The sequence below is a fragment of the Zingiber officinale genome, chromosome 5A (assembly GCF_018446385.1).
Source record: "Zingiber officinale cultivar Zhangliang chromosome 5A, Zo_v1.1, whole genome shotgun sequence".
Taxonomy (NCBI): Eukaryota; Viridiplantae; Streptophyta; class Magnoliopsida; order Zingiberales; family Zingiberaceae; genus Zingiber; species Zingiber officinale.
The window spans coordinates 2,112,430-2,138,837 of NC_055994.1; the positions used below are offsets into that span (position 1 = coordinate 2,112,430).

Below are 26,408 nucleotides of genomic sequence, written 5' to 3' on the forward strand. Positions count from 1 at the left end.
CTAGTGAGTGAAGCTAGGCAGAATGGAAGTCCTGGCGAGTGAAGCTAGGCACGGGGGAAATCCAGATGGGTCAAGGTTGACCAAACATCTGGTGAAAGTCCAAGTAGGTCAAGGGAGTGACCGGATACTTGGCAAGATGAAGAAAAGTCCAAGTAGGTCAAGGGAGTGACCGGATACTTGGCAAGATGAAGAAAAGTCCAAGTGGGTCAAAGGTGTAAAATATCGAAAATAGGCGAATATTGATAAGGAAATTTTTCCAGAATTTTTGGATATTTTCCGGGAATTTTTTGGAGCTCGTACGGACGAATTAACGGGGATAAAAATGGGGCCAGGAAAAGCCTGTTTAGGCTACCCTGTTTTAATGAGGAAAAGTTTTATTTTCTTTTCCTTTTTCTCTTATTCTTCCCCACATACCCGACTCCTTCCCTCGCGTGTGCCGACGCCGATTTGCCCTAACCGACGGCGGTTTCTCCTCCCTTCCTCGCGTATAAGCCTCGGCCAAGTTCTCTTTTGCCTCTCCTCTGCCCAACGCCGACCATCTCTTCCTTCTTCCTCCACGAGCCCTAAATTCCTTTTTTTCTCAGCCACTTCGCCGAGTGACAGTGTTGATCGCCGCTACTGCCGAACCCCGATCTCCTCTGTGTTGAGCCCTAGCGACTTCACCCAAAGTCGACGCCACTGCTGAGCTTGTATCTCGATTTCCCTTCTACTTCACTCTCCTCTGCTGACACGAGCCTCTTGTGGAGCGATCTCGACGTCGTAGTTGCGCCAACACAATTTCTCCATAGACCGTGCCCTAGATCCCTTCAATTGACCTTCGATAACCTCTATCTGTGCCCTATGTCTCTTCAATTGACCGCCGACAATTGCTATCTGTGCCCTAATCCGATCCAGTGAGGTGGTTGGTCTTGGCCGAGACCAACAGTGCGGGAAGCCGACTACGACTGAAAGATAGCTTGGTTCTGTACCCCTTTCGCGGCTGAGTTGTTAGCCTGAGATCCATTGCCCTTCAAGTTTGGAGAAGAGGATAACCATCGATGATACTCTCCTCGTTAGTTCTGAAGTGGAGGGTTCTTTCTTCCTTGCAATCGCATCTGGATCTCTTCACCAAGTAATGTTGGATCAGATTAAGGTAAGGTCTGTTTAGTACTTAAACAATAGAGGATTTGTTCTGTTGCTATATTAGATTGATTCTTGGAAGGAATTGAATCTTTGCTAGGGTTGATTTCAACAGAACAATGTTTGGTTGAGAGATAGGCATCTGATCGTTGTTCGCACATTAGGGTAAGTGTGTTTCTTATGATCTGTTTGGTTAGGAATGGAACCCTAAGCTTTGGATTAGGGATAGTTAATTGTGATTAACTATTTAATTAGGGTTCTTGAAGGAAAATAGTTTTGGTTTAACTATTTGAGTTATAATTAAACTTAGCTAAATTGTACGATTTATTACAGGACATTGATACGAGACGAGTATCTCGATTACCGGATTGGACCTTTCTTTTGGAGGCGAGTACTTTTGACTTTATGTCTTTGATATGCATAGTAGTGAATTTAACAAGTAGCAATAATTATGTTCTCTTATTTGTTTCGGTTAATCACTATCCGATACCTGTTACATGATTGGTTGATTGCTTGTTTTGCATCTCATGTATTCCTTACCTGTTGATACATGCTTATAGGGGTAGTGATACACCATGCTTCACCATGTTCAGGACCTAGGTTTTATACCTTCAGCGTACCTTTGATTTTATTTGTTGACCTATGGTGCACTTTTATATATATATGGATTAGCTCAGGATATTTTTTGTGGTTAGTGCCATGCACCATTTGCATGATTGCATGTTGTGCAATAGTCCGCTCAATTATTGTTGAGCACATCGCCAGTTACATGGATCTGCACACACCATCACTCATGGGTTAGTGGTCGATTCAGACAGTGTGTGTTGCAGCAGGGACTTTGTTTGGCTCCGTTGGTCCGCTCATGGGTAGCGTGATGCAACGTGTTAGCCGGCAGGGATTCCTCCCCGTCATTGTGTACCGGGAGTTGAGAGCATTGCGCTCCCCCATTTATGATTTGGGGTAGGAGGATAGGTGTACTCCGACAGCATCCCGTCTACTCGGTCACTCATCAGGAGTAGTGACGACAGAGTGTACGGTTGTCACAGCCCTACCCACTCGACCTCACTATTATGTGTGAGATGATCGACTAGCGTCAGGGGTGACCAGGATGCATCATTAGCATCATATGCATGATGCATTTATTGCTTGTGTTTGTATTTACTACATTTATATGCTGCATATTGTTTGGATGCCTATGTTTGACATGCATACAAGATTTCTATACCACTCGGCCTGTTTGTCCTTATACCCAGGATCTGGTTAGTACAGTTTTTCTCCTGTTTACTTTAGTTGCATTTCATCCTTTTATATCAGGAGACTGTACGCATGATTAGTGCTAGATGTTATTTCCCTACTTTGCATATCAGTTGTACCTGCTGAGTGTTAGACTCACCCCGCCTCCATTGCTGTTATTTTTCAGGTTGATGCTGTCAGGAGAGAGTTCCAGTTGCTGGTCCCTTGCAGACCACGAGGATTTATTGACCTTTTAGTTTTTCTTCTTATTTGACTATGTTTAGAATTGGTTTATTTTGATACTTAGATAATGTATGGATTGTATTTGTCGATGGATTTTTATTCGATATGTTTTACTACATACCTGCCTGGACGGCAGAAGAGGTGAGTTTGTCGGATTTGTGTTTTATGAGTGTAGTGGAGTAGGAAAAATCGGATTTGAGCTTATGGGTGTAGTGGAGTAGGGTTGTTTTCAAGTCATCTTATTACTGCTTTGTTTGTCTACTATTAAACTGCGTGGGTGATTGTTTATTTACTGTTATTATTCCAGCCGCATGTGGCTGAGGTATATGGATATGTAGAAAGTTTCAGATTGTCCGCCGTACAGGGGAGATGCTGCCGAAATTTCTTCGGACAGGGACTCCTCCGGGGCGTGACAAAAGGGATTGACTGGACACTTGGTGAGGGAGTCCTAGCAGGTCAAGGGTGACCGGATGCTAGGCATGATGTTCCAACAGGTCAAGGATTGACTGGATGTTGGTTTGGGGGCTTTGAGACTTGGTTTTGGGCAAAAACCAGCATCTGGATCGATCAACTGATCGATTGGATGCTTCCCAATCGATCAGCCGATCGATCGGGTGAGTCCCTGCGACAGAGCTCCTCCCAATCGATCAGCCGATCGATTGGGAAGAAATGTCGCGAGCACAGAATGCCTCTGGATCGATCCAGAGACCCCGATCGATCAGTGGATCGATCGAGGTGGCGCGTTTTGTCGCGATAAGCCCTGGATCGATCAGCTGATCGATCCAGGCGAATTTCTAGAGCACAGAGGCGCTCTGGATCGATCCACCGATCGATCCAAAGACTCCCCGATCGATTGGGAGCATTCCAATCGATCGGGATCTGACCGTTGGCGTCGATAAAGGCTGTAGGCGCTCGATTCCTTCGGAAGAGCTTTCGCAAGGCTTACACGATTCATCTCCGATCTTCACCAGCGACTCCACAGCTCTCTCTCAAGTTCAGATCGCCAGTTCTTGAAGATTCTTGGAGGTTCTTCCAAGTCAAGAGGCAGATTAAAAAGCAAGAAGAGAAGTTAGGGTTAGGGTTTATTGTAAGCTTTTGCTTGTATTTCATATCCTTTCCTTTCTTCTTGTATTGAGAGTTTGTAAAGGCTTCTCCGCCTTCGGTAGTTACCGTAGAGGAGTGTGTTTCATAGTGGAGGATGCGTGAGTGTGTGGATCCTTGGATTAGTCACCTCTTGTGAGGTGGATATCAAGTAAAATCCATTTGTTAGCGTTGTATTTTGTTTCTTGTACATTTCCGCTGCACATCTTTGAAGAAACAAGCAACACCAACCACGAAGCACGCGACGAGCTATTCCCCCCCCCCCCCCCTCTAGCTTCTTTTCGGTCCCAACATTGCCAACCAAGTAAAAAATTGGTCTCTAGCCTCTTTTATTTTACATGTTATTTTATATATTAATTAGTTTGTGTCCTTGCTAATTTGATTGTAAGAAAAAGTTACAACTTTGTTTTGTAGGTCACTATTCATCCCTCCCCTCTAGCTCTACGAACCACTCCCACTACACCAACAATATTAAGGAGACTTAGATGAGTACAAACATCTTTATTTGGAGTGATTCAAAGTTCTCTAGGTCTATTAGTTACTTTTGGATGAAATCGATTGATGGACCTAGAGATTTCAAATCACTCTAAACCAAGATCTTTATACTTGTCTAAGTCTCCTTAATATATCTATACTTCCAAATATCAATTTAACATATTATATTAAAAGCAGAGATTTTTTTTTAAATTTATTTTTGATCGAGTTACTATTACCAACTGATTGTTACATTATAGCAATCGATTGATAAATCAACCAATTGATTTGGAATGGTTTTGTGGACGTGAATATGTTCCACAAATTGATTGATACATGAATTGGTAACAATAACTCGATCGGAAACGAGTTAAAAAAATCATTACTCTCAGTATAGTGTATCACATCAATGTTTGAGAGCATATTAAGAACACTTAGACGAGTATATCAGTCTTGGTTTGGAGTGATTCAGAATTCTTTTGGTCCATTAGTCACTTTTGGATGAAACCAGATAATAAATCTATACTATTCAGAAAATAAAAAATTTGATATTTTCCGACGGAGAGTCCTAGGAAGTCATTTGTGATGTCGATTGGTGAGTATTATTATTGTAACACTTATAATGATCAATAATGAACATTTGATAAAATTTTTCATTCCGAGAATGAGTTGATAAAATCACCGCTCTCAATATATTGTGTCAAATTGATGTTTGAGGGCATAAATGTATTAAAGAGATTTAGACGAGTATATTGATATCGATTTGGAGTGATTCAAAATTCTCTAGGTTCATCAGTCTGTTTTGTCCAAAAGTGGTTAATGGACCTAGAGAACTCCGAATCACTCCAAACCAAGACTTTTGCACTCGTCTAAGTCTCCTTAATAATCTAAGCTTTTAAATATCAATTTGGCACACTATATTGATAGCATTAATTTTTTCAACTCATTTCCGATCGAATTATTTTTACTAATCGATTGCTACACTTCATTAATCTATTGATGAAATGTTAAACGACCACAGAATCATTCCTAATTGATTGCGTCAATAAGATTGTATGGTATGCGAGATAACAAAGCTTTATATGTATATGGAATTGTTAATTTACCTTACGGAAAGGTCCGTGACTACTTTATCGTGACGCCTGGATTACAGTTGAAATACACAGTTATTTTTTTTTGCTGTTTATTTTTTTAGCTCACGGGCGAGTTAATTAGATTTTAACTTTAAGGATTTAAGGGTTGGTTACAGAACGTCAAGTTAAAAAAAAATTGAAATTAAAAAATTTTATATGATCATATATGTATTTAGGGGTGTAAGATAAAGGATTTATGAACTTTTTTATTTAAAAAAAAAAATCGACACGTCTAGATCAAAATTTGAAGCACCCCTCGACCAAGCAGTCGCGGACCGGGCCATATCTTAGTTCGGTTTGCTTGATTAGAGCCAACCCGCCTTCTGGTTCAGTAATAATTTCGTTTTCTATAAACCCTCGAAGAGCTCTAAACCCTAAATGCTTCGTGTCAACTCTTCAATTTTCAATTTTCATTTTTCATTTTTCGAACCTCTTGCGAATCGTTCTCCCTCTGGCGAGCAGCGCCGGACGGAAACTTCCGGTGGCGGCAGGCAATACTCTTTTCTCCGTAGGGCTCTCCGGCGTCGGTGTGCGGTCATGCTGATGCGCTTTCAGCTCTAATCCCGCTCCTTGTGTATGATTTCCACGTGACACTCATTAAGGAGCACAGATGCAGACGGCTGTGAGACGACTTTCCTCTTATTCTCCAGCTTCGTCTTCCTCTTCCTCGGAAAAGGGTACCAAACTGCACCTCCTCTCTTTCACCTGATGATTGATAGCAAAGCTTTGCTGTGACAATTTTAAGGCACCTGTCCTGTCCTAGGAACCTGAACATTAGGAACGAGATGTCTTGTTCCATGGTTTAGGTAGCAAAATTTAAGTACTTGAAAAAGCAATGTGTAGTTCTTTCATTTACTGGACATGTCTTCTCTGTTTGTTCTGTTATCTTGGTTTTGTCGTCCAATGTCTATTCCGATTCTCTGTTAGCCTTGGAATGTTTCAAGTTCTGCGTTTCTATTGCATGGAAAAGGAAGCTAATTTAGATTTTCCTTGCTAGTGGGAAAACTTTTAACCGAAGTCAATTTTGCTAAGTTATTTCACTTCCACATATAACACAAGGAAGCTTGTTGACTAGTACTTCAGTCTCTAAATAACTATAGATGTAGTCTTCTTCATACCCCTTTTGTTGCATCTTATTCATTATTTATTCCAACGATGAACAAAAAAGAGTATCTTTCAAGAAAAAAGGATTTTAGCTTTATATCCAGGTGGCAATTCCTTGTTTGTTGGTGAAAATGATTGTCTTTCTTAAATCATTGCAGTGTTTATTGGCTTACCTAGTGCATTACTTCGGACAAATTCCAGTAGCCAGGGAAAACCATTTGCTGCATCAATTCATTCTAGTTCGTGTAAACCACAAAAAGGAAAGAGGATACCTAAAGAAGAAAGGCGCGCTCTAGTGGAGTCTTTTGTTAACAAGTAAGATAACTATTTAGATGAGGTCTTATAATGTCCATTCTATCTCCACATTCAATTTCATCAAGTGCTAAATTCTCTTTCTAGTCTTTTATAAAACAAAGTTGCATAGAACTGTTGGTTTGTGATTGTTCTCTAAGAATCATCTAAATTTGTGTCTGGTACAGCTAGATCATATTGCAGTCCACCAAACAATATAGAGATAAGAATGTATAGGTTCAATGTAGACATAGCTTCTTTACTTATACCAATTGCTTCCCCTGAAGTCATCTTTTCTACCTATAGAGCACTTTCCACAAACATTAATGTTTGTAAATTTACAGCTCTTGCAAACTTGCTAGTTTACATTTAAGAACATTGATTGTCAACATGTAAGTTTGTTATATTAATATGTCATTTGCTAATGTTGCATCATGTTCTAGTAGCAACTTTGTGAAATAGCTGATGCCATCTCTATTTAATACTTGGTTGGTATGACAGGTATAGAGCCCAAAATGTTGGAAAATTTCCTTCTTTGACACAGGTCCGTAAGGAGGTTGGTGGGCAACATTACATAATAAGAGTGTTGGTTCAAGAATTGGAGCATAATGCTAAATTGGCCTCTTTCAACAAAGAGACTAGGGTATCAAGAAAAGTAGAAGATGGTGGTCAAATTTCATATGCAGAAATTTCCTCTGCAGTCGTCGCAGATGAAAACTTGAAATTAAGTACCATGACTAAAGTAAGTTTTTATAAGGTAGTTTGTTTCAAGCTAGAAAAATGGCATGTTACGTATAACAACTTGTGATGGTAGTCAACTTGTAGCATTTGTGAGTTTGACATATTGGCTATGTTTTGACATCTAAGCAACCTTGTCATGCTAATTTTGTATCATATTTATCTCTTGGTATGTTTCCTCCTGGATATATATATGTGCATATACACAGAGAGAGAGAAAAAGAGAGATCCAACACCAGTTTTATCTCTTTTTCCCTTCGTATGATTATGTTTGTGTTATTTGTTTTCTCCTTTGCTTTTTTGAGAATTAAGGATTCTCTCAAAAGGTGATTGATATAATTTTCCTCGACTAAGGATGATCGGTAGTAAATCTTTAAATTTAACTTTTATAGTGTTCATCTTCATTCTTGCATGGTCCCCATTTTGGTTTGATGATTGTGTTTTTCACAAATCATGATTGTGCTAATAGATAAATCTTAGCCAACACATGATATTGGTAAACTAGTAAATGAAAAGATTTTCTCTGTTCTCTGTTTTATTTAGTGGTTCTGATTCAGTACAAAGTGATTTTTAACCAATTTAGAAACTATTTTTTTTGGGAATCTAACCAAACAAAATATCTATTGAAGCAGAACTAAATCTCTCCAGAATACTGGTTAGCTTCGGATGGAACTAAGTAACTACAAATATACTGTCCTTTTAGTTAATTATTATTAGTTTTTGTTTAAAATAACGATATAAAAATAATAAAGCTTTAATACTAATACATTGGTATTAAAATCTCTTTTTTGTATGCTTCACTGTCAACTTAGCAAAAAGGGAACCAAAATGAAATGTTATTTCATGTATTCTGAGCCGAATCAACCTAAACTTTTTTAGCAAAATTTTAAACTGAAATGAAAATTTTGGTCGTTGCAGTTTAACTTTTTCACTTTAATTTAATATGAGAGCGGAGATCCCCAACTTAAGCATAAGCTAATAGATGCACCAATTGACGTTGTTCGAGTATCCACATCGACTTCCCTAAACACATAATTTACCCTAAATTTTACTTTTTACGTAATTTTTTTTTTGCATCAGCTATCCTATCCATTCTTTAAATTTAAATTTCATGAATAGTACTTCTTAAATTTAGGGAATGAAATCCATTCCCTAAATATTAAAATATCATTTAATTTGGGAGAGAGAAAAAAATAAAGGGAATGGATTGAGTAATGAAAAATAAATATTACATAGAGAGAGAAAATAATAAAAAAGTGGAAGAGAGAAAAGGAAATAATAAAAACATGGAGATAATGGAAATTTTAGAGTAGCTGATGTAATGTGTAGTAAAAATGATTGTCTAAATTTAATAAAGTGGGTGGATTAATCCAAATTTTAGAGATATTATAGAGAAACTGATGTGGATGCTCTTAGCATAGAGTTCAAAATGCACATTAGCATGAAGTTCTAACATGACTTCAGTTCATAGTTCATCCTGACAGATTAAATACAAACATTTATATTAGAAATTCTTATTTCTTACTCTCAACGTAACTTTTATTAGGCTAATAATGTTGTAATAATTGATTTGATATTTAAAAATGAATTAAAGCCATGTCGTCTTCTTAATGAGAAGGACAGGAAATTATTTTAGTTACATGTTTCCTTTTTTTCTTTTGATAAAAGAGGGGAGGAGGGCTGGTTATGTTAACTTGTATATTATTTGTTTTGATTACTTGTTTGTAGGATGAGTCATCAGTTCCTTTGAAGTCGGCAATTGAAGCAGATTCTTCACAAACTCCTCTTGGCGATCCTGTAGGCCGCCAAACAGAGATTAGCACCATTGACTCTTCACAAGGCACGCCTAACCATAAGGCAGTTGAACATGCAAGGGATGATACAACTCTGAAGACAGATATGGAGGACTTGCAACCTATGTAAGCAATTTAAAGTATTTTAGTACCTTTTGCTCATTTGTTCAGGATATTATTCTCAAAAGATTTATGTCCTCATTGTTAGTGCCAGCACAAGCTAGAATCAAACTTTTTTTGCATTGACTTTAATAGCCATGATTTTGGCTCTGATCAATTCAAATTGGATTACCTAGGGCTAGTTGCTTTTTGATTGATCATCTTTTCATGTTGAATTCATCCAGAATAGGCTGAAGCAGCTCTTGGAACATAAAACAAAATCCAGATTCATCCTTGCCAATTCTATTGAAATTATTTGAGTTCAGCTATATGGATATTTTTGCCCTTCTATCCTATAAGTAATGAACCTAAAATGCATTCCTAGATGCTAAGGGTAGAAGAATAAACTATACATATCCCAATGCCTACGGGTTGAAAGATTCAAACACAAATATAGAGCCAGGGAATGCCATAATACATATGAATATTTAGCTCATAACCAACTTCACCTTGATACAGATGAAACTGAAATTCTGGATGATATCATTCATGACCCAACCCACTTAACTGTTTATTGTTATTTTCTCTCCTTTTCCCTCTTTGTATATCGTTGATGTGAGTGGGTGAGTAGACAGCCTCTCTGGTGTTGTAATAGCACAACCGCCTAACCTTTAAAAATATATCATATCCAATACATCATGTTAATTCTGAAGAAAGAAAAAAATGATTAGACTGGTAATATCAAAGAACTGTCCACTTCAAAGTCGGATAAAATGCAGCTGCATTATTTGGTTTGCCAGGTACGATGCAGCTGCACTATCTAATTGGTTTAGGCAGAATGCCATGTTACTTTTCTTTGTTTGATTCTGTTAGTTTACTAGTTGCAGTTACATTTACCATGAATCTTCATCTAAACTGTCTTTTACTGTTTCCTAAATGATTATTTAATGATAAAGAGGCTCATTGCTATAGCCTATCTTGTATAATTCTCTAGAAGATTTTGTAGTGAGTTAAAAAGCTTAATTTATCCTTGAATCTTTTGGTCATTACAACATCTTGTTGGGATCGAGATATACCAACTTACCGCCTAGTTGAAAGAAACTATCTTGTTAGTTAAATTTCTAGCTACTAAATGATGTGTGGGGTTGCCTTGAGATAATAACTTTGTTCCTGTTTAAGTTCTTGGATTTTGTTCTGCCACTTCTCTGAGTTTCCTGAAGTTGGAGTAGCTTAAATCGGCTAAATTACATTTGCCCCTTACTAATTGCACTTGGATGCTTTATGAGTTTCAAAAACTGCAAATAATACCATAGGACATACCTCAAATATTTTTTTTGGGTTTAATCAGCCTTTTTGGGTTTAATTGTATCTGGTTCAAATTAACAAAACTAATTAGTATTCTGGCAATGCTCTGTAACGATCCACAGTGATTATCTTCTCCCCTTGTCATGTTGCTCCAGCGAAGCTCTAGTGAGGCAGAGGAAGTTTATGTAAACCTAGAAATTATTGAACCTGCAGTTGACTAGTTATGGAAGTATTCAATTAATGTCCTGCATTGTTTAAGCAAAAAAAAAAAAAGTTTTTCTTGTTTTTTTTATTCTGGAGTACTGTGTAGTTTTAAAGTCTTTTTTTTGGAGATACTATTTGCAATTTTAAAACCGAGTTCCAAGTATAATCAGACCTTAGTGAATACTAACTTGTACTTGCATGCAAATTAAATGAGAACTTTTCTGCATAATGAATTTCCTAACAACAAAGGTCAATGGTAAGTTCGTGTTCTATTAAGTTGTTTAACTCCTCTAGCCAAACATTTGCTTTGTCTTTGTAAGTTTTTTTTTGTCTTGACATGAGACATTGACATTCATTAAATTATAAAAAGAAGATAGAAAAAGAAAATTGAGTGAGATTTTGCGTTTGAGAGAGACTGAATGCATGAGAGAAATAGCAGTTGTTAACTTCTTTAAGCAGCCATTTTATCTATTTGGACAAAAGATAAACATATGGCTTAGATAGCCTTTTGAGTTTTAGACTGGTAGGGTTGCATCTACTGCTCAATCTAGGTGCATTAATTTTCTCTATTAAATGCCACGTATGTCCAGAGAGTTATTTTTTCTTTTTCTGCAGGGAACGCAATAGGAGTTCAAACCATGGAGATTCAGCAAGGGAAACAAACTGGTGGGGCGGCTTGAGAGCCCTGGCAGATGGGATCTTTAGCATTTGGAGGAAAAAGTAGGTCTTCATCTGCTGCTCTACAAATGGCTATCTTGCTTCTCCTGGCGAGTTGCCATGTTGCCTTGTTTTGGCGTTCAAAAATAATTTCTCCTACAGCCATTGAGTCGTCTAATGATGAATAGTGGAAGTTTCTTCTCCGTTTACTTCTATTTGGTCACTTAGATCCAAGTTGATTGGATGCTTTTGCTGGCATCTGAGAAATTTGACTTGCAAAGCTAGTTCAATATTGACTTATTTTGTAAGAGTGCTGTATCTGAAAATGGATCAATTGCATGCATTTATTTGTTCGAATCATGATTAATGCCTTTACGCAGTTGGTACTGATATGTCTATTTGTTCTAATAGATCTTGGTGTTAATTTTTAATGGATATAAAAATATTGTATTAGGATAAAATATTCTTTGTAATTTATTTGCTTATATTTTACTATGGGCTAGGTGATACTGAGCCCTTTAAGGTGAATAATATTTCTTTTTGCTCAATTTTATAAATACGTTCGCCTCCAACGTTTCTATCAATCCGTGTCAGGATTAACACGAAGAAGGTAACTAAGGATGAAGTTTAATCTAGCCTTGCCAAAAAATAAAATGTTTAATGCTCGTTTAGCCCTTCAGCTGCCAAATTCTCCAATTGTTTTATTTAATAATTTTTGGAAGCAAAGTCATGGACTTCAACTTCTTGCGTAAAAATTTTAAAATTTGTGGAAAAATGGTCCAATTTTTTGTGGTGAAATGTTCGATTGGAAACGAGAACGTCGACAAATATGGATCATGAAATTTCGACTGTGTAATCACAAAAATGAAGAAATACGAGATGTAAAAATAAAATTGTGGATTTGATTGAAAATATTTTAGTGTAGAATGTAATAATTTAATTTAGCGGTAAAAATATAAATTGACTGCATAATTTATAATTTTACAAAAATAATAATTTGCGGTGAGCGTGGATCGAACACGCGACCTTCAGATCTTCAGTCTGACGCTCTCCCAACTGAGCTATCCCCGCATTACATTTTTTATGGTAAAAGGTTTTAGAATTATGTAAATATCACAAGTGAAATATATGCATAATTTACCTTTTTCCTGTGATTATGAAATTAAATGAAATAAAAAAGACAGTCCGGTGCACGAAGTTTCCGTCATGCGAATCCTGAGAAAGAATTCATTATACGTAACCTTATTGTCATGAAATTAAATGAAATGATATAAAAAAATATTTCACTTGTAATATTTGTCCAGATGGAAATAGAGAAAAGGAAGACATTTAATTTTATTCATTTCATCAACCAAATTGGATAAAAATGAATAAATAGGTAAAACTTTATCTCTCCATTTAAAAGAAAATATAATAGAAATAAAATAATGTAATTCCTTTCTTTTTCTCTTCACTTAAAAACATTTTATTCCCTTAAACACAGCGTAAAACATTATCCAGAAGCGAAGCTGGGTTGAACAACAATTAATAAAGTTACTAATGAATTTAACATAACTATCTAAATTCAATTATCAAAATATACTCGAGTTGCTAAGTCCAATTTAACTTGATCAATGCTAAAAATACCAAATATTCGTTACCTATATATATTCATCCAAAACTAATACACTTTACAATGCCAAATCAATTCAATGTCACCACATCGATACACAAAATTTGTAGTATCTACAAGCCACGGCTTCCTAGTCTTTCTTGCAGTCCCATCAGCAAATGGCTTCCTACTCTTTCTTCTATAAACAATCTGTGTGAATCCTTTTGGCGTTTCTTTTCAACCCAATGGTTTATTACCATGCAAGAGTGTTCTCTGAAAATAGAATCCACAACCTTAACACTCCTTTTCGCGAACAGAAAAGAATATATCAAAATACAGGAGTTGAGAAGAATATATTACAAGCTCAATGTACAAAGCTCTGGTCTTTCTACCCTCTTATTGCCCCATCTTGGTGAAAATCCCAGAGAAATTTGGCAACTTATCGACATGCTTCAGTGCCCGCTCTGCGATCTGCCTCGTTCTATAATCCCCATGCCTGAAGGCTTCAACTAATGCTGTTCCAACGTTTTGATCCCCTGAAACTTCACAAGCTATTTCTTCTATCCTCAAGATCCTTTCCACAGCCCAGACAGCTTGCTGCCTGAGCGTCTCTGTGCGGTTTTCCTGCAATATTTCCAGAATTGGTTTAATCCCATCCGCACCATCTAAGACAGACACTCCTTGCTCGATATCCACATCGTCATCCAACAGAGTGCACAAGGCTGCCAAGGCAGCCTCGACAACCTTTTCATTAGTATGATCTAAACAAGCAACCAACTTCTCTACGGCTTTTCCTTCCAACAAACAGAAGCTTTCTTTTACAGAACAGAAGCCATGGTGGACTTGGCACAGTCCAGTAATAACTGGTTGCTTGCCTGCGCAAGAAAACATAGAACGGAAAAACCCTGGTTCTGGAACCACTGGGACCCTTGTTAATAGTTTTGTTTGCCTGGAGAGGTTTCGCAGAGCCAGGGCAGAAGCTCTTTGCACTTTGTCTAGACCATTCATCTGAAGCAAATCAGTATAAAGGCTAGCAAGATTATACTCACGAGTTAGGGCAATGATCTCCGGTTCACCTTCCAGAATGTCTGTGAGCCTCGAGAGAACACTAACGAGGCCTTCAAGAAAAGGAGTGGCAAAGCGTCCCCCACGAGTTATCCCTTGTCTGATACTGGTCACTTTTGAGATGGCTATCCTGAAAGCTCCTTCATCCAAGAGGCACCTGGTTAAAACAGAGTCACTCTCTGGAAGGTCGGCGAGGAGCCCAACAGCAGCTGCCTGCTCTTCTGAGATCCCACTGTCATCTGCAATGATATTAATCAAGCTGCTGATTTGACCAGCAGTCTCACGAAGAGCATCAGAAAGCTCTTGACCCATGTAAGGAGAAATATTGTTCAAGAGTTTTATAGAAGCCACTCTGACATCTCTTTGTGGGGCTTCAACGAACTGAATAATACTAATGGTAGCACCTGAACTTTTTATAGCAACAACTATGTTCAAAACAGTGGCTGAAGAACTTGTAAGCCCCACAAGTACCTGAAGAAGTTTGCATTCAACTGCAGGTCCAGTGTTGCTAATTAGATGAAGAAGACTGTGTACGATGTCTTCAGAAACCAAGGTACGGCGATCATGATCAAGAGGGATACTCTCAAAATTAGCACCTGAAGACACAATGTTAGCAAGAACTGTTGCAGCTACCTCTTTCAGTCTCATAGGCAGCTGGTTGATCCCTACCATGAAAAGGTCTCTGACAAGTGGTGGAAGGATGCCAGCATGAATAAGTATCTTTGCACTAGCCTCATATGATGATATTTGGTTCAAAGCCTTGAGGGCAGCTTCTCGCGCTTGCTTGCTCCCACTTTTCATGACATTGACGAGTACCGAACCAGCTGTTTGGGCTACAAAGACTTTCACATCATTGCTTAAGACAAGCTCTCCAAGATAAGCAGCCATTGAGAGCTGTGTTTCAGGTGATCCTGCAAGATTTTGCACAAAATTTGGAGAGAGAACCACCTAAAAAACAACATAACTAATAATTCATTTACAAAATGAAAGATTAGATATTTGGAGAAATAAAACCTTAACACTAATCATCCAGACAAGACTAGAATAACAAAGCGTTATTTAAGACACTTCATAGAAGACTACAACTACTTTAAAGGAGAGAGGTTAGTGTAGGTAAAACTTACAAAAAGGAAGAAAAACAATTTCTGCTTTAGAGATTCTAATAAATCCAACCCAAAAATTTACCTATATCCAATTACACTTAGCAATAAAGCTAGCCCATGTCATCTACTGCAACAATTTACATTAGATAATATTTTGGCATGACAGCTATTGGCCTGATTCCTTAAAAAAAGATGGATTATCATACTGTGACACTGCCAAATTTGGATGATCAACTGTAAAGCAAGACACAAAAATTGATACCAAGAAAGATTGCTAAACATAAATTTGTGACAAGTGAATGTAAAACCTCTAAGTAATTGCTAGATTTAGCTATTATTAAAAAAAGTAGTTCACGTGGCATAATAAAAAAATTTAAAAAAAAAACATGCAAAAACCTTTTTTTTGTTTAATAAAGAGGAAAATAAATTTAATGAAAAAGAATAAACAATATAAATATTCAAGGGAAAAGAAGCTGCAAGAGAAACAAATGCTGCTGAGAATAGGGGATATCGACATATCGTATATGCATTTATCATCATTGTTTAAATATCATATCAATTTATAAGAAATTGTACATTAAAGAGTGTATAATGGAGTATAACAAACTAACCAAAACAGCAAATTACCTTCAAGGAGAAGTTTAAGAAGCGGCTGCAATCTACCATTTTCAGCCATTTGTCTGACATTATTTTCACTTTTTCCTAAATTTTCCAATGTCTTATCAGCTCTTTCTATAGTTAAGTGTTTTTCTGATTTGCTACTTGCCATTCCTACCAATATAAGTATCACTCCACTGACTCCTCCAATCTTTTCACACAAAGTTTCAGATTTTGAAAGCTCATATAATAATGATACAGCTTCTTCTGTCTCTTGTGAATGCTCAGGTGACAAGAATTTCACAATTCTTCGGATTGTGTCTCCTGCAGCAATAGCTTCCTGCAAAACAATAACATCTGAGGTTATCTCATCATAGACGGTAAGAACCAAGTCCAGAATGTTCGAGAGTATCAGCAAATCAAACAAAACAGACAGAAGGCAACCTTATTATCATCTTCTTCAGAAGCGACGCGAAGGGTTTCTAGTGCCTTAAGTCGGATTTTCCTGTTGCTGCTCTTCAGCATGTCAGCAATCATAGGTATTAATTCTGCATTACGCACAGCATGTTTGCTTGACCTGCTTTTCTGACAAATATATATAATGAAATTAAGTGACTGTAAAACATCAACATCAGAACTTCCAAGTGACAGTGTTCTACATGCTTTGTCCAGCTGGGCAATTTCATTTCTCTTGGTCCACTCTTCAATGGTATTCCTCAAAGCTATACTAGGGTTTAATTCAGTGCTCTTTAATTCTTTATTTGTCAATGGACAGGTTGGCATCCTTCCATTGTCCCTGCATTTCTTGAACCATTCCTCAATAGCTTCTCGCTCAAAAGTCTGCCCATTCTCTATGGTAACTGGATCGTGCATAACTTGTTTCGTAAGTGAACAAAGAAATGCTTCATAGATAGGCTCAACACGTGAATCGTCATGATGGCTCTCATCAGAATGTCTACCCAAATTAAAGCTATCAACCCAATTTTCTGCCATTGCTTCACAGAAACCTGATTAAAAAAAGATGGTTCCATCATGAACCATGAATTAAGAAAACTAGACATGACAATCTAAATGGTAATACAAAAATCAATTACAAATTAATTTGATTTATGTTTCCATCATCATTGGTTTTGAAAATATAGCTATACACCCAAACCTTCAAACTGAAACCTAGCAAAATGAACAAAAGATTCTTTTAAATCCAATAGGGAACTGAGGTGTTAGTGTGTGCACTTATATGCCAAGACACTCCTTATATATTTTGTAGATAATTATTTAATAAAGGCAAGAATTTATCATTAATTATTTACTTTTCTGTACGTATATGATTAATGATAAAGTCCCACAGATTAATGGGCATATTAATCTAAAAAACAGTCCTTGATCGGATAGATATCTAGAGGGGATATGGATATCTAGATTAACGTTGAGTATGACTAGGTCGAGATAGACCGGAGGGATGGATATCCAAGTTGTACTTGGGGATGCCTTGAGTTTAGAGGTACACTGGACACGACCCGCTCAAGAGGAGACCACATATTAAGCATCATTGGTTATTCCTCTTATGAACGAGTGTAACTGATCTTTTGACTTGAGACCTTCATTTATTCTATGCGTGGAGTTATGTGCTTTGACGTTGTTAAAAGCAGTCTTTAATCGGATTGTGATTAATACGGTAGTTGAGTGTATGACAAAACGTAGAGAGAATATTGTTGAGTCAATAGAGGATTCATCGCTCTCTTGGATTAGGAGTTAACATCCTGGCCGTTTGATAGAGATATTAATGACTCAAAATCCATGGCCATGGGAGGAATGATTTATCATTCAAGAGGAGTCTATTATATCTTGAAAATCAAGTAAAACAATTAATTTGGTAATGATGCATAATGTATCGAATTAATTGGGATGTAGGCTTTAGATGAAGAGATTGAATTACACAGTAATCGGTTCATAGTGGTTTACAGTTTATGACTGATATTAATTTTATCGCGTTGGGTGGTTAAAAACTGTTGCTAGACGGTTACCTTAATCTGTGTATGGATTTACACTGCCTTCGTGTATAAAACCTAGAGGGTCGCACGCATAGCACGTAGACATGAACAATGGTATCGGAAGCTAGTCGAGATAAAGATCAAATATGGATTTATTTGATACAAAAAAAAGAGAATTCGAATAGCCATAATCATGATGATTAATGGAGAATTCGAAGAGTCATCATAATGATTATTAATGAAGAATTTGAAGAGTTATCATAATGAAGGTCATAAATGAAGAATTTATGGAACCTATAACTCTTCATCTTCCTTATTAATGAAGATCATAAATGATGAATTAATTGAAAGCTTAACTCTTCGTATTCCTTGAAAGCTATAAATAGCCATCCTCGGAAAGAATCAAAAAAGGATTTCATTCTCTCCTTTTCTCCTTTGTCAACTTCTTCTTCCACCGGAAGAGATCGGTAGTGCTTCCAAGGATTTGTCGATCCAAGAGGCTAGTACCTAACGGATCGTGTCAAGTTCGTGATCGTAGTGCGCGTGGATACCGCTAGAGAAGTCACACGTGGGGCTCTTATCTGTCTTATTTGTTCGTGATATTATTCACACCTATCGAGGACTCGAGGTATGTTTTTATATAATTTTGTGCAAAACTATATGTACCACGAAAGATCCATGATTCAATATATGTCTTCCGCTGCGCTCCGAACCCAACATGAGGCTCAGTCCAGCTTAAAGTTCTGATGTCAATCTGTTACACTTTATCAGCTAAAGTATATAGTGACTTTCACTAGCAATGTAAGATTTACTGGTAACAGTACTTGATTCAACCCATAAGTAGGTCTTGGTACACGCCAACCAACAGGTATTATAAACTTGAAATAGTTAGCAACTTGAATGCATAAACCTACATATTCTCACGAAAGATACATCGGGATCTTATGTCACACAAACGAAACCAATATCTGTGAGTAAATTTTAACTTAGTCCATGATGTAACAAAAGCAATATTTTTCACAAATTTGTTTGCAAATATAGAAGCTATTAAGAATGTTTCAGTAGATCCCTTAAAGATATTTTCCATTATTTTTAGGGTCTTTTCCAATTTATCAAGCCTTGACCTCAAGGCTTGGTTTTCCATCCTTAAATCCTTGGATGTGGATTTTTTTTAGATTGCCTTTGGCATTTTTATCTTTAGGCCTATATCTAAAATCCTTAGAATTCTTGCCCAAGGCCATTCTCTACCTTCCTATCCTTAGGAAGTGTGGTTTTGGCATGATACGCTACATGTTTTTCTTTAATCCTATCATGCTTCCTATTTTCATGATAAATAACATTAAGGTGGTATAAATTTGATCTAGCATGCTTTTTATCATGATTGAAATAAGTGTCATTACCTAATGGTACCTTAATGTTATTCTTAGAAGCTCCCCCTCGACTCGAGCTTCCTTCTTGACTCTTGATCGAATCTTTCTCCTTGGGCATTAACTCCGATAGTGCTCCTTTTGCTTGCACAACAAACACACAATGTGTTCCTTGCCTTGGCATACTACAAGGCCAATTTTCTAGGGCTTCTCCTTGCTCTTTGGTGCCAATTGGCCCTCCTTCTTGGTCAACTTCGGACACTTATTCTTGTAACGTCCACTTTCCCTACACTCAAAGCAAATAATGTGACTTTTATTATTTACAATTGAAATTGTTATACTTTCTTTGCTTGTAGGGGTGATACATGATCCTCCATTTGATTTTTCTTGACTTGTGGAGGTGACACAATCTTCCTCTCCATTTGACCTAGAAGTAGAAGCTTTTTCTTGCTCCAATATCAATGAATGACACTTCCCTCAATCCTTGAGGTGGAGGTCTCTTGAATTTCCTCCTCGGATGTTGAGCATCTCTCAACCTCTGAATCCTCTTCCTTGATCCGAAGAATTTCCATCTTTGGATTCTACTTTGCTTTGTGTTGAGGATGGATTTTCATGAAGTCTTACCAACTCGCTCCAAAGCTCCTTAACATCTTGATAATTTCCAATTTTGCTTAAAATGTTGCTTGACACTAAATTGACCAATAATTTGGTCACCTTATTATTGGCCTCACATCTTTGAATTTGATCTTCGCTCTATTTTCTCTTCTTGATGATTTTACCTTTGCTATCCCTTGGAGCCTCAAATCCCTCTATTAGAGCAAACCATTACTCTATCTCCATCATGAAAAAATTTTCGATCTTTGATTTCCAAAGATCGAAACTTGCCGATGTGAATGGTGGAGGCACCCTTGTGTCTTAGTTTATCTCATAAATCCATCTTGAAGTTGAGCTTCTCTTGATGAAGTCTTTGACTTGTTGAAATTAGGACTTCAACTTCTTTTTCCTCTAGCTCTTTGCCCTTTCTGGTGATGAGTTCGGTGAAGAGCGGCCTCGTTTTGATACCATTTGTTGGGTCACGCGGAGTTAGAGGGGGGGGGGGGGAATAGCTCGTCTTGCTTCATCGATAATGATTTGCAACGGAAAATACGAAGCGAAGTTCTACCAATGCTATCACTAGAATTTATTTAGTATCTACTTCAAGATAAGGTGACTAATCTAAGGATTCACACTCGAGCACACTCTCCACTATGAAAACAACTCCTTCTCGGAACAATTCGGAGATGGAAAAACCTTGTACAACTCAACAACAAAGGTACAACTCGAAGCAAGAAGTAAATACAAGAATATAAATGAAAACTTCTTGCTTGATCTATTGTTGATGAAGATGCCTCTGGACCAATTGGAAAGTGCAACAGCAGTTGTCTTCCAAGCTAAAAGTTCAGCGAGCAGTAGTGGTGAAGAATCGTGTAAATGTTATTGCACTTGAATCTCGCTAACGGTTTTATTCTTCGCGATCTAGGGCTCCCAATCTATTGGGATTACTTCCAATCTATTTTCACGTCAGATCCAGGCGATCTCAGACGTCCAAAGCTCGCAACTTTCACAACAGTCATAATCCAATCGATCGGTTGATCGATTAGAGGAGCTGTATCAATCAACTTGATCCAGAGTGCCTCTATGTTCTCGTGAGAAGTCCCGGAATTGATTGAGCACCTTACCAATCGATTCCGCACAGCATGCACTGTGCTTCGCGAAAAACCTCTCTCAATCGATCAACTGATGGATTGAGAGTGCTATGGATCGATTGCCCAATTGATTCAGAGACTCTGTTTTCTCGTGAATTCCTCTCGATCAATCACCTGAACGATTAAGCTCCTCACGACAAAAATGCACCACACAATCGATTCAGTAATCGATTGGGCTCTAGCTCAATCAATTACTCGATCAATTGGCTAACCCAAACTTGCTTAACTCAACTCTAGAGTTCCCACGCCCAACATCCGGTTAATTGTGACCTGTTGGGGCTCCTTATTGCCTGCCATCCGATCAATCTTGACCTGTTGGGACTTCGTCACCAAGTGTCCGGTCTATCCTTTAACCCACTTAGACTTTCTTCCTCGTGCCAAGTGTCTGGTCAACCTTGACCAACTTGGATTTACTGTCTTGTGCGAAGTGTTCTGGTCCTCTCTGACCCACTTGTACTTTCACATATCAAATGTTCGGTCAACCTTAACCCACCTAGATTTCATCTCCAAGACTTCCTTACCATCTAGCTTCACTCGCCAGGATTTCCATCTGCCTAGTTTCACTCACTAGAACTTATATCTGTCTGGCTTCACTCATCAAGACTTTGCAATCCGCCTGACTTCACTCACCAGGACTTTTCACTTAGCTTCACTCACTAGAATTTCTATATGCCTAGCTTCACTCACTAAGACTTGCATCTGCTTGGTTTCACTCACCAGGACTTTCCTGGATTCACTCATTAGGACTTTCCACACCAAACGTCCGATCAACACTGATCCACAGATTTTCTTCTTTAGCCAACCTTCCCGTTGGTCTTGCCCTTGCCTAAACTCAGGACTTCCCAGTCAAGTATCCGGTCAACCTTTACCTACTTGACTCTTCTGGTTAACCTTTGACCTTCAATCTCCCATATGGACAATTGCACTTGTAATATCTATATATTGTCAAACAAACTCAAACACCAAGACTCAAGCTTAAGCCAACTTAAGCTTAGTCAACTTGGTCAACTTTGACCAAGGGAAATTGCACCAACACGAGGAAGGGTCGGATCACATTGGATCAATTGTATGCAGCCTTACCTTGCATTTTTGCAATAGGCTATTTTCGTGAATCGAACCAGTGACCTCAAGGTTGTTGGGTTGTAATGGTTGCAATTGTTGCAAACAAAGTCTCACATTGAAAATACATAGAAATGATCATGAACTTATAATAATGGAAAGATATCTCCCTTGGTATGAGATCTTTTGGATAGAGCTCCAAAACAAAACCATGAAGGTTTGGGCCCAAAGTGAACAATATCATACAATTGTGGAGATATCTTAATTCTTTTGGTCCTAACAATTGACACTACCAGAAGGACTAATCGTCGACTATGCACAAGAGTCATGGTCCAATCGAGTCATGTGGGTTGAATATTGACATCTAATGAAAGAAAGGAGGCTCCTATGTCTGGATTAAGACGACTTCACACCAGGCAGAGAAGTCTTAGTTCTGGCTAGGTAGGAATGACAATTTTCCCCGCGGGTTTGGGGCCTCGTGGGGAAAACCCGAAATGGGGATGGGCATCCCCAATTTTTCGGGGATGGGCCGGATTCGGGGCGGGTATGGAAATACTATCCCCATCCCCGAACCCGCCCCGAATATTATTATTATTAATATTAATAAATAATAGTATGATTTTTTTTTAAAAGTATTAATAATAGTGTTAATATTAATATTAAAATTTTTGGAAATATTATTAATAATAATATTATTAATATTGATATTAATATTAATATTATCATTAATAATAATTATTAAATAATAATAATAATAATACAAATTAAATTTAGGAATGAGGCGGGGATGGGGATTTGATCCTCGTGGGTTCGGGTTCGGGGAATCCCCGAACCTGAAAAAATGAGAACGGAGCGGGGATGGGAATGACAAACCCGCCCCCGCCCTGCCCCATTGCCATCCCTATGGCTAGGTAAGAAAGACATAGTAAGTCGATTGGGGTAAGAGACAAAGAAGTCCTAGTAGGTCGGGTGGACCGAGAGACAATGAAGTCCTAGTAGATCGGGTGGACCGAGGGGTAAGGAAGTTCTAGTAGGTTGGTTGGACCGAGGGGTAGGAAAGTCTTGGTGGGTCAAGGATCAGATGACATCAAGAGGATAGGCTTGAGAGGGAGGTCCTTCGTTTGAGGGAGGATTGTTGGGTTGCAATGGTTGCAAACAAAGTCCTACATTGAAAACACATTAAAAGGATCATGGACTTATAAGAAAAAATATCTCCATTGGTATGAGACATTTTGGGTAGAGCCCAAAAATAAAACCATGAGAGCTTCAGCCTAAAGTGGATAATATCATATCATATCATTGTATCATTGTGGAGATATCTTAATTCTTTTGGTCCTAATAAAAGTTAGATGCCAGCAACTTTTCTGTTACGTCAACTCTCCCTAATAATATTTAGTTCAACTGTCAGAGAAAAACTAAAGGCCTAAATCAGACCAATTCAAACTAACACAACAATTGTGTTGAACATGCTAAACCAATAAATGGGTAAGATAAGGCATCATATATTGCAAGTAAATTTTAACTAGATTACCTCCACAACTAAGACAATAACTGACAAAAAGATGACAATAAAAAACAGGAATAGAAAAACTAGGCCTGAAATTGATCCATTCCAACTAGATTCAAATCGATGGTTTAATTTTTGCTAGATTAATCAATTTTTGCTATGAAGATAAGAAATCGGTTGACTCTGTTCAATTAAAGATCAAATCCACTTCCATGACAATCTTTCGAAAAGAGGAAAAGCAACATTTCAGAACTGGCCAGATCAACTTGGAGACCTGTACGGTGATAAAGTTTATTGCATTGACTAGGCTGATCTGAAAATATTAAACATCTATTGTGTTCTATAATTCAAAATAAAGACCACTGGTGAAATAGTACACATGAGTAGCAATTAGCACAGTATAGCAGATCATCAAGCACTTTCAACACAGCAGGCCTACATGGTAACCCCAAGTATACAGGAAACACACATTGGAAATGAAGAGCTGCATGAAAATGAACAGGGCCAGATTGTAGGAAGGTTAGGCAGATGAATTTGTGGATTCTTAAGCCCTGTTTACTTTTGAGTGGCTTGCAGTCAAATGCTTGAAAGATATTTACAGGAAATGCAACCATTGAATGCAGAATTGGCAGCGTAGATCCTTGCAGATGCAACTTACTGGATAACCACAAATACCTTTTACTTAGATGATAATGTTACTTTGTTCCATATAAATATATGTTGTTATTTTCCTTTTGGCTTATTTTCAATTGCTTGATCATTTTCTATTATTTATTGTAATTCTTTAGGAGCACAAGTTGCAATTGTAATACCACCTAATTATCAGTTCTTACCCTTTTCTTAACACTGTCTATTTGTAATCACCAGTTTGTCTTATTTCAATCTATTTCCTTACTCACTTCACCTTCAAGATTATAGCTTTATCTATTATAAGAATTCTAGTTCTTCTAGGAGAGATAATAATCGGGTATGAATCCATAAAGAAAATAAGCAATTGTCTAATATCTGCACAGTGAGGCATGAGCATGAACATGAAGAAAATCCATTCTAATTGAAAATTAACTAGAATACAGGAATTTGTTGTTCTATTCTCTAAAATCAGCGACTTTATCTTAATATAGATGTAATCATGAGTGTGTTTCTTACTAGGTACAACACGTAATGTTAGAATCAACTACTTCACATATGGGCATTCTCTTCTTCAACTAGGGATTACTTTTTTTTTTCCAGAGTCAACCATGGTAACTAATTAATCTCAGCTGCGCATCCCAACCCCGATGCCACCAAGCATGCCAGATCCATGAATCAGCGTAAGCGAATAGAACGAGAAGAATCAGGAAAGACAACGGTACCGGTATCTGCACCGCGACTCCTCCCCTTCCCGAGAATGTTCAAAGAGTCTGCAACCCTAATCTTCCGCCTCCGAGGTTGCCGCCTCCGCTGGTCCCGATCGATGCCCCCACTGCGTAGGACCGAGGGATCGAGAAGGCGAAGAAGAGAGGGTTCGAATTCGGAGGAAACAAAGGAACAAGAGAGATGTTTGACTTATATTGAGGCGGTGGAGCAGTCGCACCTGCTTCCTTTGGCGTTCGCGTACGGAAGACCAGAGAGGAGACCATGCTTTGTCTGGACGGTTGGTTGGACTTTGGGACAGAGTAAGCGAGGCCGCGAGGGAGGAAGTTACCGTCTTCGAGAGGGGTAGTTTCATCTCCATATCGGTTACCCATCTTCTTACAATTCATTTTTTTTTAAAAAAAAATTAAATTAAGTTATGAATATTTAATAATTTTTAAAAAAATAAGTATAATAACGAAAAGAAGTCCCCACCATAGAAATTACCCGATCTCTCACTAAACATAGGGTGCAAATACCATTATAAAAAGAATTAGGATTACCAATAAAAATCAAATTCTGTCAATAAATATTGACGGAATATGATTTCCGTCAACCATTTAGGATTATCGATAGACTTGTTATTCTATCAATAATATCAAATATAATTTTTTACGAAAATCAAATTTCGTTGGTATTTAGTGACGGAATTTGATTTCCACTGAGAAGACGTAACCCCCATAATTGACGAGTTTGAGGTGTTATTGATGAAATTATTTTTCCGTCGGTAATATCAAATAGAATTATCGACGGAATATAGATTTCGTCGATAATATCAAACAGACTTATTGACGGAATAACACTTTAATCGATAATCTCGGACGGAATAAGTATTCCTTCGATAAATCCGATTAGAATTAGGGCACTCCTATTTTCCTTTTCCTCACGAGTCACTTTAGTTTCTTCTCCCCCAATCTCCAACACTCTGGTGATTTTCCGGTAAGTCTCTCTGCCCCCTCTCTCTCTCTTCTTGATGTCGGCAGCGACAGCGGCCGGCACACTACGCGGTTGGCGGCTGTGTCGGCTACTAGCACCAGTTGTAAAATACGGTACCCAAATAAAAATTTGATAATAAGGTTTAATAGATGAATAACCTTAACGAAATTTTTAGAAATTTTTAGGAAATTTTAGAAATTTTCTAAAAATTTTTCGGAGCTCTTATGACGTATGTTAAGGGGATAAATTATTGGGCTAAGAGAAAGTATGTTTAAGCTACCCTTTTTGAACGAGGAAATATTTAGTTTCTTTATTTCTTTTTTTTTTCTCTCTCTCGTGCCCTAACCTCACCTGCGCCTGACTCTTCTCCCCGACACCGACGCCGTCTGCGCCTGACTCTTCTCCCCGACACCGATGCCGTCTCCTCTCCTCTACGCGGCGTCGAGCCCTTCGTCTTCCCCAAACCGACGGCGCCGCCTCGACGCTTTTTCTTTCCCGCGCGTACAAAACCGCAGGTCGTTTTCCCCTTCTTTCCCTCTGCCCTAGCTTATACCCGAGCCT

At 37.9% G+C, this 26,408-nt stretch overlaps 2 protein-coding genes and 1 non-coding gene across 5 annotated transcripts; 1 reads left to right on the forward strand and 2 right to left on the reverse strand.

The window, feature by feature from the left end:
* The first annotated feature begins 5,667 nt into the window (after nt 1-5,667).
* Nucleotides 5,668-11,854, forward strand: LOC121979267. The gene is made up of 5 exons (XM_042531231.1): nt 5,668-5,980; nt 6,566-6,722; nt 7,200-7,440; nt 9,165-9,355; nt 11,453-11,854. The coding sequence occupies exons 1-5, from the start codon at nt 5,914-5,916 to the stop codon at nt 11,559-11,561; spliced, it is 765 nt and encodes a 254-aa protein (XP_042387165.1). The 5' UTR covers nt 5,668-5,913; the 3' UTR covers nt 11,562-11,854.
* Nucleotides 11,855-12,492: 638 nt separating this feature from the next.
* TRNAF-GAA lies at nt 12,493-12,565 on the reverse strand. The gene has a single exon. It is a non-coding gene; the product is annotated as a tRNA-Phe (tRNA).
* A 535-nt stretch (nt 12,566-13,100) lies between these two features.
* On the reverse strand, nt 13,101-25,178 carry LOC121979269 (U-box domain-containing protein 44-like). 3 transcript variants are annotated; one of them, XM_042531233.1, is made up of 5 exons: nt 24,872-25,178; nt 16,295-16,857; nt 15,881-16,190; nt 13,446-15,061; nt 13,101-13,358 (listed from the first exon to the last, which is right to left on the reverse strand). In XM_042531233.1, exons 2-4 carry the CDS (start codon nt 16,841-16,843, stop codon nt 13,482-13,484), a joined length of 2,439 nt encoding a protein of 812 aa, XP_042387167.1. In that variant the 5' UTR covers nt 16,844-16,857; nt 24,872-25,178; the 3' UTR covers nt 13,101-13,358; nt 13,446-13,481. The 3 variants fall into 3 exon arrangements, with proteins under 3 accessions (XP_042387167.1, XP_042387166.1, XP_042387168.1); XM_042531232.1 differs by having other exon boundaries at nt 13,101-15,061; XM_042531234.1 differs by lacking the exon at nt 24,872-25,178 and having other exon boundaries at nt 13,101-15,061; nt 16,295-16,435; nt 16,510-16,674.
* Between the last annotated feature and the right edge of the window lie 1,230 nt (nt 25,179-26,408).

Excerpts from the sequence above, each read along its gene's own strand:
- LOC121979267 (XM_042531231.1), top strand. The coding sequence starts at position 5,914 with ATGCAGACGGCTGTGAGACGACTTTCCTCTTATTCTCCAGCTTCGTCT. Across the intron at positions 6,723-7,199 it reads GTGGAGTCTTTTGTTAACAA|GTATAGAGCCCAAAATGTTG; the intron begins GTAAGATAACTA and ends TTGGTATGACAG. Across the intron at positions 9,356-11,452 it reads ATGGAGGACTTGCAACCTAT|GGAACGCAATAGGAGTTCAA; the intron begins GTAAGCAATTTA and ends CTTTTTCTGCAG.
- LOC121979269 (XM_042531233.1), bottom strand. The coding sequence starts at position 16,843 with ATGGCAGAAAATTGGGTTGATAGCTTTAATTTGGGTAGACATTCTGAT. Across the intron at positions 16,191-16,294 it reads CTGAAGAAGATGATAATAAG|GAAGCTATTGCTGCAGGAGA; the intron begins GTTGCCTTCTGT and ends ATTGTTTTGCAG. Across the intron at positions 15,062-15,880 it reads TCTTAAACTTCTCCTTGAAG|GATCACCTGAAACACAGCTC; the intron begins GTAATTTGCTGT and ends AAAATCTTGCAG.